This window comes from Centruroides vittatus, unplaced genomic scaffold (assembly GCF_030686945.1).
Source record: "Centruroides vittatus isolate TY-2023 unplaced genomic scaffold, ASM3068694v2 contig_502, whole genome shotgun sequence".
Taxonomy (NCBI): Eukaryota; Metazoa; Arthropoda; class Arachnida; order Scorpiones; family Buthidae; genus Centruroides; species Centruroides vittatus.
This window is the reverse complement of record NW_027122289.1, coordinates 542,184-559,983: the sequence shown is the minus strand read 5'-3', so window position 1 is coordinate 559,983 and position 17,800 is coordinate 542,184. Positions and strand designations below refer to the sequence as shown.

At 31.5% G+C, this 17,800-nt stretch overlaps 2 protein-coding genes across 2 annotated transcripts; both read left to right on the top strand.

Annotated features, from left to right (window-relative positions):
• Positions 1-53: 53 nt before the first annotated feature.
• Positions 54-2,526, top strand: LOC136978291 (photoreceptor outer segment membrane glycoprotein 2-like). The gene is made up of 3 exons (XM_067273993.1): positions 54-667; positions 1,975-2,245; positions 2,321-2,526. Exons 1-3 carry the CDS (start codon positions 87-89, stop codon positions 2,504-2,506), a joined length of 1,038 nt encoding a protein of 345 aa, XP_067130094.1. The 5' UTR covers positions 54-86; the 3' UTR covers positions 2,507-2,526.
• An 11,181-nt stretch (positions 2,527-13,707) lies between these two features.
• On the top strand, positions 13,708-17,800 carry LOC136978262 (mitochondrial basic amino acids transporter-like). Its single transcript, XM_067273947.1, has 4 exons — positions 13,708-13,918; positions 14,493-14,536; positions 16,163-16,250; positions 16,677-17,800. Exons 1-4 carry the CDS (start codon positions 13,885-13,887, stop codon positions 17,435-17,437), a joined length of 927 nt encoding a protein of 308 aa, XP_067130048.1. The 5' UTR covers positions 13,708-13,884; the 3' UTR covers positions 17,438-17,800.

Genomic DNA, 17,800 nt, shown 5'->3' with positions numbered 1-17,800 from the left:
TAATTATTAATTTTAATAAAAATATTTAAAAATGTAAATTAATAATAGTTTAATAGCAATAATTAAAACATTAGTTTTGTTTCAAAATGCCTTGTTGTACGTTTGAAATTAGCGAATCTGGTAGACGTTGTTTGGCATTAACTCTCGTACTTTCTAACACCGCCTTATTTCTTCATTGCCTTATCCATTTTGGATTCGGTATATACGTTTTAACAGCAATCCAGAAGATCGCTCACCTCGTCAGCAAAGAATACGATACCAGCAATTTAGGCCTTATCATCTTGATATTCAACGGCGTACAAATGATGGTCTATTTATTTTCCATCGCTGTAAATTTCCGCTGTTCTAAGAAAAATCACGTATCCAAATCCAAAAGATTTTATCTTCCGTTGATTTTCGTACTCTTCGTCTTCATTTGGTTGAATTTGGCTTACATGATCATCCTCCATCAACATAATGGAGAAATCATATATCAAGTGAAGAAGGGAATGACTCAAGCTCTTGATAATTACTGTACTAAATTATCCAATAAAATACAAATAGATCGCCTACAATTCCATTATAAATGCTGCGGAGTTTCAGACCATCAAGATTGGTTACTGTCGTTCTGGTATCCTCTACAACTTGTTTCTCCGGAAAGGAAAAGAAAAGATGACAAATTTGTGGAGTGAGTTTTAATTCTTTTTTAAAATATAAATCGCTATCGATTTGAATTTAATTTTGCATTTTTGTTTGTTACGAGAATCAAATCCTTTGGCCAAATTTGTAAGATATTTTTGAAGGCCCTGTTCTTATTGTGGGCCTGGCCGAACCCATGATGAGTATGGTTTAAAAGCGGTGTCGTGGTATCACTGTCATAATCCCTACGCATGTCTTTAATCACAAATCTTAAAACATAATGAATCTTTATAATGTAACTAGCAGACCCGGCCACGCGTTGCTGTGGCTCAAAATGTATCTATTATAAATGTATAACGCCTCCCCCGTGGGGGGAATTTCAAAAAATCCCTTCTTAGTGTACATTCTCTTGACGTACCCTATTAAAACGCAATCAAACACGCATCTAAAATAGTATAATAAAAGTCGAGTTCTTCACAGTAAGCCTTAATCCTGTCCCTCTCCCCGCTGGGGAATATCGAAAAATCCCTTTTTAGTGTATATTCTGTTGACGTAACCTATTAAAACGCAATTAAAAACGCAAAAAACCGCATCTAAAATAGTATAATAGAAGCCAAGTTTTTCACGGTAAGCCTTAATCCTGTCCCTCTTCCCCGCTGGGGAATATCGAAAAATCCCTTTTTAGTGTATATTCTGTTGACGTCACCTATTAAAACGCAATTAAAAACGCAAAAAACCGCATCTAAAATAGTATAATAGAAGCCAAGTTCTTCACAGTAAGCCTTAATCCTGTCCCTCTCCCCCAGTGGGGGGAATTTCGACATGTATATTATATAAAAACACGTGCGTATTCGAATGCAACGTGGTGTCAAAATTTCAAAGGAATCGGTAGGAACAAACAAACGTTATATTTTATTTATATAGATAGATAGAAAATGATCTGCTTTAGTCCATTCTCACAGAAAAGCATAATGCCTCACAGAAAAGCAAACTTAAGTCGTCGGAAGTTAGCGCCATCTGTTGGACATGAAAGGCTTAATCCATATATAAATATATTTTTGAAAGGGGGGAAATGGTGGTCTTCACATATGCCACAAACCTTCGCAGGAGTGTATTAAACAACTTCCCGAAGTTTCATGGCAGTCGGATAAATGGTGTGGTAATGCATGAAGGACAGACACACAGACACACACACAGACAGACATACATTCGTTTTTATATATATAGAAGATAGATTTAGAGAAAATTCATGTGTTTAAGGCTTATTGTAACCTCTGTTATTCATGCATCTCCTGCAGACGACATGAATAACATAGAAGTTACAATAAACCTTAAACATAAAAATCGTGTTTTCAGGCTATATTCTACAGCAGAATCCATATCAGAGAAAAATAAAATATTTATGGACCCAGAGCTCAACACTCGGGGAGTTCCATTTAGCTGCTGCAATCCAAGAGTACTTTCTCCTTGCTATCATAAACACGTTGTGAAACCTCGACCCAATTATAAATACGATCCAACGAATCATTCGTTCTATGAAGATGGATGTGCAGGAAAACTTACAGTCAAACTCAGAAATACCATTAGATCTTTCACCCTTTCTGCATTGTTCCCGTTCCTCTTATTGGTAAGAAACACGTTTTCAATTTTCAATTGACCCAAAAGAAATTTTACAATAATATTTCTTTTATCATTTTCACAGTGGATAATGATGTGCCTTGTTCAGTTTCTTCGAACGTCCATAAATTCGGCAGTTGCAAGAGAATCTATACAAGGAAAAGGCAAAGCTTACCTTTTACCCGTAGACATTTCTCAAGCAATAGCTGTTGCAGTGGCAGGACCCCCGGGTCTATTAATCAAAGAAATGCATAGTAAATCGAAGAGATGAAAAAATAAAATAAAATTTGTAATTATAAAAATTAAAGAATCTGTATTGTTTCATTCTGGAAGTTTTATATACTCTACGAAAATTTTCTTTATGATAGAAAAATCGGACAGAGTTCGATTGAATAGGATTTTTGATACTATGATATGGACTAAAGTAATCAACATCAATTTTGTGTATTACAGTGAGGCCGGACGGCAGATGTGATTAAAGCATCAGCCTACCGCTGTGGAGAATCCGGGCAAGGTCGAAAACTCGAGGAATTTTTCAGGTGATGGTCTATTCCGAATTGTTTTTTTTTTTTTTAAACTCTCCTCCTTATAGGCACTAGAAGGGCTTCTTTTTTTAGCAAAACCACAATGGCTTCCGTTGTGAGGCTGGCCGAATTAGTAATAGGGCGGGTGGTATGGAACCGGGCCCCTTACGAAACTAAATTTAGGAAAATTTACTTAGTCTTTATAATAATTAAAAATAAATTCCAATATAAGTTTATCGATTGTTGATTAGTTCATGTTCCTGGAATCTTCACAAAATTAGATTATTTTTCTTATTAACTGAAATGCGCACAGATATACTACATTTGATTACATCCTTATTATTTTAGTTTGTATTTAAATGTTTTCACGATTATTAGATTCTTTCAGAGCGATTAGATCACACTACTGTCTCAGTTATAAAGAATTAAGTGTTAATAACATTACATAATAATCATGGCTAAATACAAAACACAGATTGGCCACAGACACTACAATACGCCATCAATCGGAAAATATTTTTAGTAAAAAAGAAAACTGTTGTTTGAATACCCCTAAAGTGGACCAGTTGTTAAAAATTAACCAATCACACCACTGTCCAAAGTTACGCTTCAAATAAATATCCACAGTACACGTATTTACTAAGAATTCCAGTCATTCTCTTACAGCTTAGTATGTAAATATTAAATGATATGCTTCGATTAATAGTAAGTTTCGAAGATCCATTTAGGATGAATTTTTAAAGAATTCTTATTATTTGTTCCCGAGTGTAATTATCACAATTGATAACAATAGCAGAAATTTGATTATAATAGGCGATTATTTTAAACAAATTTTATAACTGCTAAAAATTTTAACTGATTATGATAACAATATCCGATTGATAACATTATCCGTGATTATAATAACCAGATTGCACTGTATAAAAATTCATAAAAGATATTTTTTTCAGTTTTTAAGTTATGATTTGTTAAAAATTTATATTGAATTCAAATTAAACGTATCCAATCTCTGGTCTGTGGATATAAGGATAATCGCTTATTGTCTAAATCAGTGGCACCCAAACTTTTTGATTGGTATGCCAAGTTGCGCATAAGTCGTACCTGTACATATGCGTATAACGGCGACGGATATTTTCTGCTTCATATACCTGAAAAATAGGCCTATTTCTGTCGCTATAAGAGCCATTCAAGTATTACATCAGCAAAACTTTCTATTTTTGATCTTCCCTTTCCTGTCTTCACCAGTCATCAGAAATCATGGCACCTTTTTCTTCCTAATTATGCTTTTTCCAGTGGCGTGCCGTGACATTTGATGATAGGGAAGCTGTGTTTCTGTGAGAAGCTGACTTCCAGGAGCAATCAGTTAATTGCGCGTCAGTGATGATCTTGGTTCCATTCGTATCGTTTGTTCGATAAGCCAGTAGAAACCATAGACTTCTCTAAATGTATTTTTAATATCACGATTACATTCTGAATCGCTAGCCACGATATAAGGGCTAAAATTATAAATAAAATAATAACTTACTTGGTGAAATAAAATGTGTGATGGATATACAGTTCATACTCGTACCCGGTACAAAATCTTCTTCAATTGTATGAATATACTTTTAAAGAAAATTATAATTAAATATAGCTTTGCAAAGAAACGTACATAAAAATAACAAAATTTTCTTCTTTTTTTAATCTTAAAACAATCCACTTAGTCAAATAGCTCCCTACGAGCGACTAATGGGTGGAATCAGAGACAGTCCTGGTAAGTGCATGCACGTGGGCTGCCAAATCCCGAGGGTGCCGATACCAATCAATGTCAAATGCCTTATTTGTCGCATCACTCGTATACCTCAAAGGAGGCAACAAGATTGTTGTACATTGTAAATGTTTCTCGCCATAGCTATAAAAATCTAAATATGTTAAATTTAATAGATTGTCCGTCATTTGTTTTCTAACTAATTCGTTTTAGGACCAGGGTCCACGAAAATTTCCAAAATTTACAATTTTTCGGTCACTCTCATTGAACTGGAAAAATAAAATCCAATATTACGAACAAATCAGTCCGCGCTGTACTCGGCTAGAGATTGGTTCGGTTAAGCTTTTAAGTAAAATTCCGGTACTTTCGGCAGGATTTTATTATGTCCCCCAATTCCCTAATCTCTTAATTATTTAACTACTTCTTAAGTAGAAATAAGTCGAAACCGGTTACTTTGTACTTGAATATTTGTAGTCTTGGGAAAAAGTGGAAAGACAAATTTTTCTGACAACGGATACATAAATCGTAAATTTAAGGAAAATAAATTCTAGCGCTTTTTTGTACCTTATGCATCTTTCATTAAATTTAGTTGTAAATGATGCTGCCAAAGTAATAGTTAATTTTTTAACATTGTACAAGATTTGTACACGTTTTTTTCTACATTTCCTTATAGATGGGACGTACGAAATCGTAATATCACTGGTTTAACATTGAAATCCGTAAGTAATATAAGATGGGAGAGCAGAATAAAAATATCAAATATTTTAATGGATTTTTTAAAATTCCTGTCAATTATACAGAACTATCATAAAAACATCATACCAGTAAATTCTTATCGGTTGGGTTGAGTTATAAATCTACTCATGATTCACATAATCGGGCCAGGGCGGCCAAACATCTAACAGGCAGGCGGCTAACAGCCTAGGACCGGTCCTGCATACAATTGGAAGCGTTATACGTGTGTAGCTTCCACCAGCTAAACCGGGTGAGGTTGGTGCTCTGTCAAGCGCATGCGCGAATGAGTATAATCTGGCTGTTTGGAAGCTGACAATACAGCGCTTCCATCCCGCCACTAATATTCGAATATATAATAGCAATCTTATCGTTTTTTTCACGTGTAGTATAGAAATTTGTAATAAGATACATAATGCGGTTATAATAAAATATTAATTTTAATTATATGAAAATAATCGCACAATATGTATTTATTTTTCAGAAAATACAATCGTAGCGGCGCTTCCACCGCTTCCAATGACGGCACGCCACTGGTTCTTTCATCAGGACAAATAACTATCATTTCTAAATACATAGGAATTATTATCAGACAATTTTGTAGTAATTGAAGAGAAAAGTAAACAATAAATGTAGTCTTACGTAATCAAAGATTTGCCCTCCTCCATCGTCAGACACAAACGAATCTCCCCTGCCCATAGACAGCTGACGTAACACTTGAATGATTTTTAGTTAAGTGGTGTCAAATATGTTCGCGAACCACATTTAGCCCCGAAGCAATCTTCATTTAGACCAGTGGGCACCACTGGTCTAAATGAAAATTGATGATAGTTTACTCTCACAACGGAGCACTTTTGTATTGTAAGTGCTAGAAAAATAACTTGTAAAGAATTTTATGAGACACATGATTGTAATTGACCAAGGCTAATTCCTAAAATTAAAAGTTTATTTTTAATATGGAAACACTTAACTCTTATTTAAAAATTAAAAATTAGAATCTGAATTTGGAACTCGAAATTTGCTGAAAACCAGTATACATGGAAGCATGAGTGGCCTGACATATCTGGAATAGACTGTCCAGGAAAAATTCCTGAGGTTTCCGACCAGACCGCGAACCCTGATTCCTCAGAGAAGCATGCTAATTTACGAGCAATTCTGATGGGGTGTTGTTTCCCACATTAATCTATGTTGAAGATTATTAAGGATCGGGCCGCGTTGCTATTTGTAGCCATTTTACATAGGCTTATATTATATAACTACTAGCAGATAAGCCCGGCATTGCTCGGGCAAAAAGTAACGATAGCGAAGATTATTGCATTATAGCCAATCTTACGCGTTTTTACAGAATGCAAGAATTAGATCTCCTTGTTTTCAGACTAATTAGAGAATTTTTAGATGGGTCTAAAAATATGTTCGATTTCCCGTAAAAATGCTTAAAACCGCATCTGCGCCTGTAAATCTTGCACGTCGCTTTCCCTTAACATTTCCATTGTTACTTAACACTTCCATTGTTAACACTTCCCCGCGGGGAGAAGTGTTAGCAACCTCTCCCCCGCGAAGGGAATTTCGAAAAATCCCTTCTTAGTGTACGTTCTCGTGACGTACCCTAACTGTGTACCTAATTTCAACTTTCAATTCCTAACCGTTTGGGCTCTGCGTTTATTATTATTATATTATTATTATCATCAATCCATCTCGATTATATATATATATAGATTGTGTGAAATTACTACAGTAGAGAGTCGTTAATCCGAATCAATTGGAAACTGGGGTTGTTCGGATTAGTGATTTGTTCGGATAACCGATTATGTACGAAAAAATATGTTAACCTGTCCGATGTTCAAATTTTTCTCCGTTGCGTGTCGCTTCGTGTTGAATTTTCGTCGATTTTAAGCCTAACGAAAATTTTATAACAATAATCGAGGCTATCGTATCCTTAAAAATTATTTCTTTATTTTGTACAAACAAAATAAATATATTGAAGAATATAAAAACATGAAAATTATACTTTAGAAGTAAATCTAGTATCAAAAACGTTCGATTCAGCACGACACAGTCCGACTGAAAATCGTTCGGATAACCGGCGATTCGGATTACTGGGGTTCGGATTAACGACTCTCTACTGTAATTTGTTTTATCTCATGTCAAATAATGAGTTCGTTTCTTTTTTTCTGTCATTGTTTTTCTATTTCCCGCTTTTTTCTAATTTACTTATTTCCGGTCTTTGTGATTGGTGGAACTGGACTTTATTAATTCAACTTGAGTGAGTTACACGAATGAGAGGCGATTGATAGTTTATATGCAATTGTCATTGGTCAAAAGATATATAAAAGGACGAAACCACGCGTGTCTTTGTTTCTGCTCCCGGTTGTAGAGTGAAGAAAATATCGTTTGAAAACTCGCAATATTGTTAAAGGTAACCTTTTTATAAGCCACTCCACTACTATTTTACTCAGCTTTTCTCTTTACTAGTTCGTATACGCGTTCTTTTTGTATTTTACTTGTGATTGTCGTGCATAAGTGTAATAAGCAAGTTGTTTTGTTATTTCGTTCCCTTGGGTGTTCGTATATCTAGTCTTTTATAAATAATCTTAATGTATGATCCACGGGTTTACGTTAGCGTTGGCTAAGAAACATTATTCACAATCGTATCTGAAAAGAATTAAAGATGGCCATATAACCCATAGCGTTCTGATGGCAGAGGCAGCTTGATCACTCACAGAGAAATAAATCGTTGTGAATAATCAAGATGGTAAACTCATGAATTTAGAAATTCAATGAAATGGTTGAAATTTATTACAGCGTCGAGAAATATCTTATTAAATTTGTATTATAAAACTACAGTAGAGAGTCGAAAATCGGAATCAATTGGGGACTGGGGTTGTTCCGATTAGTCATTTGTTCCGATTACCCATTATGTACGAAAAAGTACATTAACCTGTCCGATGTTCAAATTTTTCTCCGTTGCGTGTCGCTTGGCGTTGAATTTTTCTCCTTTGCGTGTCGCTTCGTGTTGAATTTTCGTCGATTTTAAGCCTAACGAAAATTTTTATAATAATAATCGAGGCTATCGTATCGTTAAAAATTATTTCTGCATTTTGTACAAACAAAATAAATATATTCAAGAATATAAAAACATGAAAATTATACTTTAGAAGTAAATTTAGTATCAAAAACGTTCGATTCAGCACGATACAGTCCGACTGAAAATCGTGCCGATTACCGACGATTCCGATTACCAGTGTTCCGATTAACGACTCTCTACTGTATAGTTGAAACTCCTTGCACAAATACATTTTCGATTATAAAACAAGACGTTTTTCTTGAAAGTTTCCACCTTGTAAATTAAAAGAGCCTTTTTTCATGCTGTTATGTCCACAATAGAGTGGCCAAGTGCTAAGGAATGAAATCCGAGGTCAAACCACTTATTATATAAAGATTTAGCTTGAACCAAATTTCTCATAATGACATGTTAACGGCTATAAGTAATCTTAGAATAAGAGTATAATTACAGAACAAAGAGATTTCATATTGTAGATTATATACAATTTGTTTGTTATTTTACTGATAATGTACATCAGGCATGTCCAATAAGCCTACCTCGGATAATATGGCTTATTAAAACACACGAAACATTTGTAATTTGCATAAAACTATCAATTCACTATTTTGCACAAAGAATCATTTAATTATCGTTATGGGCGAGTTGTCTGGTAAAGCAAACCAATGACATTGTTCGTTTCAAATGAAACAGGTTATACATTGGTTTTATCCAGCTGTATTAAAGATAAACAAAGCCTAGCAATTGAACTGAGACAAAATAATCTGTGAATAGCGCTGCCCTGGGGCCGTCATCCGAAACTGTCTATCGGTAAATGGATTACGGATAAAATCAAACCTTTTAGAATGTAAACATTTTGAAATCATTGGACCATTGGATTTTTAAATATTAAATGATTAAAGGTTGAATAAAATAAGATGGTGAGTTGAACTGAAATATTTACTTAGACACAGGTTGGCACAAATTTGCAACTTCGTTTTAACAATAGAAACAATAAGAAGCAATAACATTAAACAGACGATTAAAAATTCTCATTATTGAACTCAATTTACTACAAACAATTACGGTATCAATGTATACAATTGATCACAAACCGTACACTCAATGCAACATTGTACATTTATATATGCTACATTTCTCATACACAACTAGAGAAATGGCTAAATGTTCATTCCCAAAGGTAGGCTTGAAGTACAGATTTATATTACACGTATTTTCTAAGAATTCTTATCATGCCCCTGCAGCTTAGTATGTAAAATATAAAAGGTATGCTTCGGTTAAAAGTTCTGAAGAAAAGGTCCATTTAGTACGAATTTTCTAAGAATTATTTTAACCGTTTGTCCCCAAGCGCAATTATAACAATAGCCGAAATTTAATTATAATAGGTGTATTATTTTAAACTAATTTTCTACAGTGTTTTGGGACCAACTGTTATAACAATAGCCGATCGATAACATTACCCGTGATTATAATTTCTGATTCCACTGTATAAAACATGTTTAGAAAGATCTCGTTTCATTTATCTTGCAAGGAAAGACAACGAAATGACTACCTAACTTATAAATATTTCATATTTAAAATAAAAGATTATGTAAAATTAAAGTTATACGTTTTTAAAACACTTTTATAGACAGTTTTATTAACGTAATATATAAAATTGTTATACTTTTAAGTTATGAACTGTGTGCGGACCACAGTTTAAGCACTGTTCTAGACACTTATATATTATAAATTGTGATGAAATAGCAGTAACTAAAACAGTGATGAAGGAATACAAAAACGAGCTACATCATCTAGAATGCTACAGAGTAATTTGAGAAAATATGAGTCATTGAAAGACACATAAAACTACAAAATTTATTTTTATACTGATTGCATCTGTCTACAGTAAATCCCCCGTCATTTTATCAGAAGGAACCAATGTTTGTAAATATCCTAGAACTTGCTAACACTTTGGTATGTTTAGTACCAAATGCTATATTTAGATATTTATGTTTATAAATTTCTCTGGAAACATATATTATTTGCTTAAGTTATTAACAGTAGATAAAGAATAGGCTGAACAATATAGAACATTAATAGTTATTAGGCTAATGTTATCAAAGCATTTTCGGAATTTTGTACAGTCAGGATGAGTCAAAAGTCCCTTGCATTTTTTTATTCCAGAAGTACTGTAAATATATTAATTTTGTTAATGTAGTTACATAGGAGGTCAGGTATAAAGAATCCGATAGGACTTTTCTTGTTGACTAAAAATCATCTTTAAGATCAGTCGTGTTGTAATGTTTTAATGAACAACGGAAATGTAAAAATTCCAATGACAAAGTTAAAGAGCACCATCTAATTAACAGTTTTCTGGATTCAAATAAAAACTACTTAGTACAGTATTTCATAAATCTATGAGGATTGAAAGTGACGTTTAAGTGACTTTTCGAGGTTCATTGATACGTTCATGATCTACTATAAGTTAGACGAGTCTGTTATACTGAATTAACCCCGGGAACGGAATAAATGCTAATGACGGTTAATGACATAGGGGATGGGGCAGTTGCATGAAGAAAATGTCATCAGTACTTCGCATCTTTATTTTCGTAGCTGTCGTACTTTTGATGATTTAATAAAAGAACTGCATAATCTTGGATTTGACATTAACACATCAGGTGCACATCACATTTGTACCCGATGCCACGTTCTTTCCTCACTGCCGAAGGAAATGTCATGTGATTATCGAGCCACTATATTTAAAGCATACAGAAGTTTCTCTGCATAAAAATCACTGTGATGAAGTCTTTTGAACAGCCGAATGACACAACTGGAAGAATTGGGATATTTTTTGGGTCTTCTTAATGTTGAGTTTTTGTCATAGGACGACAAGGTGAAGCTGCAATAAGACTAACAACTTCCTTATGATGCATATTGCCCAGCTATTCACCCAGCCTTAAAAAGAGGACCTGCAGGTACTATTAATTAATACAATAAACTTTTATTACAAAGAAAAAAGATGTACAAAAACCATTTAAACATAGGCTTCAATATGTGCAGTTTGCTACAGGAAGTATGGAATTTATCGTGCTTCTGCAAGAAGTCTAATCAAGCATTCATAAATTAATGACAGAAGGAGAGAGATAAGAAATGACCAGTTTTTGATGATTTAATATATGGACGGCTCCTTAATACGTTGTAGAAAACCATGTAATTTTTATTCTATAATTATTATACATTCTAGTTCGGCAAGATAATGGGCAAAATTATTGACAACTCAATGAAAATTCTGTGAATAATTTAAAATGTATCCTTTTGGAAGTTCGGACTTAATGACACGTGGCAGACAATTCGATTTGTGGTATTGAGAAAGAGAAATTTCTCAACTCTGCCTTATAACAGTTATCAAAGATCTAAAAGCAGCAACAAGGGTTACTTCAATATCTCCCAACCAAAATAGAAAATGAGATCCAGATGAACTTTGAGAAAAGTTAAGATTTGTGCAAAGAACGGAGGGAGCTTACAGACACTTCTAATTAGCATGCATAGAAACTTTACTACCATTCTTCATATAGCATATATAAATTAAGAATGAAGTGTTTTAAGGAATTTAGCTCACTTTTTCTTTGTCTCGCGATGGGAAATAGGTTTCATATTGTGTCAAGGGCGAAAAAATTTAAAAAACATTGACCCGTTACATTTATGAGATCATGGAAAGGGCCTTGATCTGCCATTGCATAAGGTTCAATGATCTTTAATTAAATCATTCAGGTGTAAATACATTTTCTTATATAAGCTTTTTAAATTCTTATATTAACAGATAACTCGTTAAAGCTTTTCTAAAAATCTAGATATTAATAGAAAATAAGATAATATATTCAAGAAAAGGGTATTTGTAGACAATAGGATGAATGTATTTATAATTATTATAAGTTAATTAAATTACTTTTCATAATTTTGTGAAAGTTTATGATTAATTTAGTTTCTATGAATTTTATTTTGTAGATTAAAAAAGTATCTTTTATTCTAGTTATAAAATAATAAGGTTAAATATGTCATGTGTGATAAATGATGCAGAATTAATTATCATACCTGCATACAGTAACAAGAATCGATAACATAATTAATTATTGTTTTAATCTGAAACATTTGTTGACTTTTTAGATTAAAATTACATAATAAAAATCTTTAATTTTAATCTAAAAAAGTATTTTATCGTCATTAATTTTTTAATAAAACAATTATTGTAAAAATGATATAATAACCCCCCTTTTCTTATTTTTATGTACATAAAAGTAAGAAATGGGCCTGTAAGTAACAAATGGACCTGCTTCTTCCCCTCTAGAAGGAAACAAGCAGGTCCATTTAACTCAGATCCCACATACAAAGATGCCTCCATAACTTAAATTTTATGTTACAATGTAAATTTTGGGCCTCTGAATCTATTTTTATGTTTTATTCAAATATTTTTATGAATAAAACATAAAGACATTGAAGAAACATCTCATTGAAGAGACATATGCAAGTGACTCATGCCTCATCTCACCTCTCTGACCCTGACTATAATATTTAATAAAAATGCATTTATTTTGATAGAATGGGATCATATATCTTTCAAATCCAATATTGATAAAGGAACAGACTCTAGAGATTGCTTGTATATCAATATTTAGATTTAAGAGATGTATGATGATAGAGTAGAACAATAATAAGTTGTGTAATGGATTAGCATAATCTCACCTCCCGTGAAAATTTATTTATATCACGAATGCATTCTTATTTCTTAACGTAAATTCATATATAGAGCCGTAACACTTATTAAAACACGTGATATACAAGTTCCATGTTAAACACGTGTCAGTGATAAATTCAAACACATACTAAACTGTTTTTTTTAATAAATTATTTTCTTTTAATTTATAACTACTCTTAAAAAATTTTAATTGTGACTAAAATAATGAAATTATCTTAATTTTACATTTAAAAAAATTAAAAATATATAATTTATTACTCGGAAGCACCAAACGACGGCGAAATTAAGAATTAATTTTTTAAAAAATTATAAAAAAACATTTAATTATTAAAATAAACATAATACAAATATTAAATATTTCATTAAAAATGAAAAATTTTAAATAGTATAAATTAAATTTCCTTAATTAATATTAATTAAAAATAATTATTAACGCGAATAATCGATATCTGTTGATAAAACGCAGACGACAAATATATTTATTAAAATTAAAATAATTATTTAACATCTTATAAATTTTTCGTTTATTATTTAATTAGATCAATAATTATAAGTTTTAAAAATACCAGCAAGAAATATTGATTCGTAATTTGATAAAATCGAAAGATATATAATTTTTTTTATATTAAGTTAATCTAGAATAAAAGTGCGCATGTGTAGTGAAAGCAATTTATTGGTTTCTAGGCGACCAGACGTTGCTTGATGTTAAAGACGATCCCGTCGCCATGATCAGTATTATCAACCTTAATCCTCCTGAAATATAATTAATACGCGTTGTATCTTATACGAATCGTCTTCTTTATACTCCTATTATACTTATAACGGAGAAAAACAATATTTTTTCAGGATCATGGCTCTCGATTTTGTAGCTGGTTGTATAGGAGGTAAGCCCCGTTATTTTTCTTAATTATTTTATTAGATTTAATCGGAAAGTTTTTAAATATTATTTATGAGAAAGCTCATTGAATGTATTATACACACTTTGAGTAATATACAGGTGGCCCAAAAGTCAGTTAACCAATTTAACTGACCTTACTTTATCTCGGTTGACTGATTTCTGGGCCACCCTGTGTATATGCATATAATCTTTGTATAAGAATTTATGTTATTCATGTTAAATATGTTGAGGATATTTTTTCAATTTAATAAAGAATAATATATTTTTAAATACACTTGTGTATACATATGTCTACTTGTAAGAATATACAACTATAGTGCTTAGATAACCTAATTTATAATTATAATAATGACAAATATGTTTATCTGTTTTAAAATATATTTTGTAATGAAGTAAATTCTACATTAAAATGTAAAAAGTCAGAATGATTTAAGATTTTTTTAAAAATAATGTTTATATTAAAAAATATATAAATAATATTTAAAAGTTTAAAAGGTATTATAAGTTGATTTTTGACTTTTTTTTTTAAATAATAATTCTGTATTTTTGCATTATTTCAGGTTGTGCCGGTGTTTTAGTAGGTCACCCTTTTGATACAATAAAGGTAATTATTTGTTAAATACTTAGAGCTGTTGAGCTCTTATATGGGGCCCAGGGAATAGTGCCCCTTTTACATTTTTTTTTTTTTTTTTGAACAAAGGAAATACATGGATATTAAAAAGGTTTTCTTTTTGTTAGTAAAAATAGCATTAATTTATGGGAGTAGGAACAATTTCGGGACCAGGGAGAAACATCTCCAGCTCCACCGTGCTTAGAGACAGTGCTTAAAATGTATTTATGCTAACTGATTTTAAATATTTAGAATTATTTTATGCACTAATTTTTTATGATATTTACATGTCCACGTTAAGAAAACGAACGAGTTCTATAAAATACGTGCACGTGTTTCCAGCATGATTATAGAATGAACGTTTCCGGAATGGGTCATTTGTCAGTTTAGAAGCGTGAAGTAGATGAAAGATACATGATATAATTATTTATTAAATGTTACATCAGTTAAATTGGTCGAAAATTTAAATAACCTTGGCCCTTTTTAACCTTACCAGATTGTGCAAATTAAAGGAAGATTCTAATAAAGATATTTCTTTGTTATCTCTAATTCCAAAATATATATTGAAAAGATATTTTATTTAAAACGTATCAAATTTGATAAAGTAAATAAATATTTTAAAATAGTTCTTTGATTATATCTGAGCATTTAAAAAAGAAAACATTTTTGTGTTCGGGACTCAGTGGAAGCCTTTAAAATTTATTTTAAATCCTTAGAAATGTTAACGATTTATTAGTTTTATTGAACATATTTAACTTTATTTATAAAATATAAATATTTAATTAAATTATGAAGAATGGAAGCATTCAAAAAGCTTTACAAAAATGAAAAATTCATTAATAGTAGAGCAGTATTGTGGAATAAAAAAAAAATCAAAATGGCGAGTTTTTAATCAGTTAAATCAGAAATAAACACAGATAAATTATTTATCATCTTATATAAACAAGATAATAATAATTTTGTTGTATAATCACGTATCTAAACATTGATTATCATTTAGTTTATGAAGTTATTTAAAGTCTTTACAGACGTCTAATTAAAAATTAATACACGGTAGGCCATTAGTAAATTTTTAGTATTTAAAATTAATTTGTATTCGAACAAGAACGATTAAAATTGAAGTAAGATGCCACATAGCAACAGCAATTCGTATCGATTTAGCTTGATGTGTAGGCCTATACGCTGGTGGTTATATAGGTGACTGGGAATTCCAATTAAAAAACTTATCTGACCGATTTTGGAGGAATGAGTGGCTAAAATAAAATTTTTGACTTTTTTAAAATGGTTTTTAGTGTAGATTATTATAAGAGAGTTCAATTAGGCTGGCTGTATGTTATTGAAGTTTTAACCTTTATATGCTTCAAATGTAATGTAATAAATATATTTGTTTATTCAAAAGGACTTCGACTTAATACGAACAGTTGTTTTCGTCTAAACTTGTTTATTCTCAAATATATCAAATTTTGAGGTCCAATCAAAATTACTCTTTATATTCTGTAACCTAACATTAGTTGATAGGAGCATAACAGATCTAATATTTATCTAAGATTTTATATAAACATTGATAACTATATACATTTTCGGAATAATTTATGATACTGTTCTTTTTTTTTTCTTTAGGTGAGATTGCAAACGCAATGTACACTTAAACCCATGTATAATGGAACTTTCCATTGTTTTGTCTCGATCGTCAAGAACGAATCGGTAAGTTCTTATAAAATGATAATAAAAAATTAATTTAAATAAAAATAGGTTGTACCATAAGTGGAGAATCTGCGATTTTCAGGCCACATGCGGTCTTTTGTAGCTTCTAGTACGGCATAACAAAATAAAAAATAATATAGAAATAAGATTTTGGGCATCTGTTTTTCTTCATTTATCACATAAGTAATTTACAAATAACTATTTTGATATTTTCAAGTTGTTTTTAATTGTTTTGTTTTATTTATTATAAAAACGGCATATACGTGTATGTCGAGTATGTTTATTTATGCAGTCGGCAATATGCTCTTTCTAGTATTGGATGTGGCCTTCTAATTAAAATGTTTCTCCACCTATGAGTTTACCATTCTGTCATATTTCTATTTATAAAAAATACAGCAAAACATAAAATGATTTTATTTAAATATTATAGATATCCGGTTGTATAAGGGTATGTCATCACCAATGGCAGGATTAGCAGCTATAAATGCTATCGTTTTTGGCGTTTACGGAAATATTCTCAGATCACTACCAAATCCTAACTCACTTTGCAGTCAGTTTGTTGCAGGAGTTAGTACAGGTGTTGTACAGAGTCTTGTTTGCAGCCCTATGGAATTAGCAAAAATACAAATGCAATTACAAGGTCAAGGCAAACCGAAATATTATTTTCCATATTGGAAAAGACCCCAACCTTTTTACAATTCGCCTTTAGACTGTTTACTCAAGATCTATCGGTTAGATGGAACCAGAGGAATATTTAGAGGTTTGTGCGCTACCGCTATGAGGGATGCTCCCGCCTTCGGCGTTTATTTTGCCGGTTATGAATTTTTAACTCAATTTTTTACGGATTCTAACGGAGATGTAAATACTATAGGACTAGTAATGGCAGGTGGATTAGCTGGTGTTCTCTCGTGGATTGTAGTCTATCCCGTAGACGTCTTGAAATCAAGGTTACAAGCTGATGGAATCGGAAGCCAAAGGTTATATAGTGGCATGAGTGACTGTATGAGAAAGAGTATAATTAGTGAAGGATATAAGGTATTATTTAGAGGACTGAATTCAACTGTTATAAGGGCATTTCCCACAAACGCTGCTACTTTCTCAGCAGTTACTTGGGTTCTTATGCTTTTTGAAGCGGATAAGAAGTCTATAAGGTTGAGAATGGAAAAACATACTAACATGTTAATGGAATGAAGCAATCAACCATTATCGAATTTTGAATAAAGGTCAAATAAACGAAATTCTTTTATATGTTATACCAATGTTGAATTTCAGAATGATAATCTTTGTAAAAACATTCCTGTTTAAAAATATGCTGCACACTTTTTCCAGTGAAACTTTCATAACGAAAATAATGGTTGTTAATTCAGTGTAGTATATATACAAAATGTATATATAAGTATTTATAGTGTGTGTGTGTGTGTATATATATATACATACCGGTATATACATATTAGACTTCTTACTTATATTGTAGTGCACTATGTAAGTTTATATATACAACATTTGTGTAATAATTCTCGAATTTTACAATTATTAAATTTTAAATAGACTTCA

Coding starts and splice junctions, on each gene's coding strand:
- LOC136978291 (XM_067273993.1), top strand. CDS start 87: ATGCCTTGTTGTACGTTTGAAATTAGCGAATCTGGTAGACGTTGTTTG. Junction 668..1,974: donor AAAGATGACAAATTTGTGGA/GTGAGTTTTAAT, acceptor TCGTGTTTTCAG/GCTATATTCTACAGCAGAAT. Junction 2,246..2,320: donor TGTTCCCGTTCCTCTTATTG/GTAAGAAACACG, acceptor TCATTTTCACAG/TGGATAATGATGTGCCTTGT.
- LOC136978262 (XM_067273947.1), top strand. CDS start 13,885: ATGGCTCTCGATTTTGTAGCTGGTTGTATAGGAG. Junction 13,919..14,492: donor TGTAGCTGGTTGTATAGGAG/GTAAGCCCCGTT, acceptor GCATTATTTCAG/GTTGTGCCGGTGTTTTAGTA. Junction 16,251..16,676: donor CGTCAAGAACGAATCGGTAA/GTTCTTATAAAA, acceptor TAAATATTATAG/ATATCCGGTTGTATAAGGGT.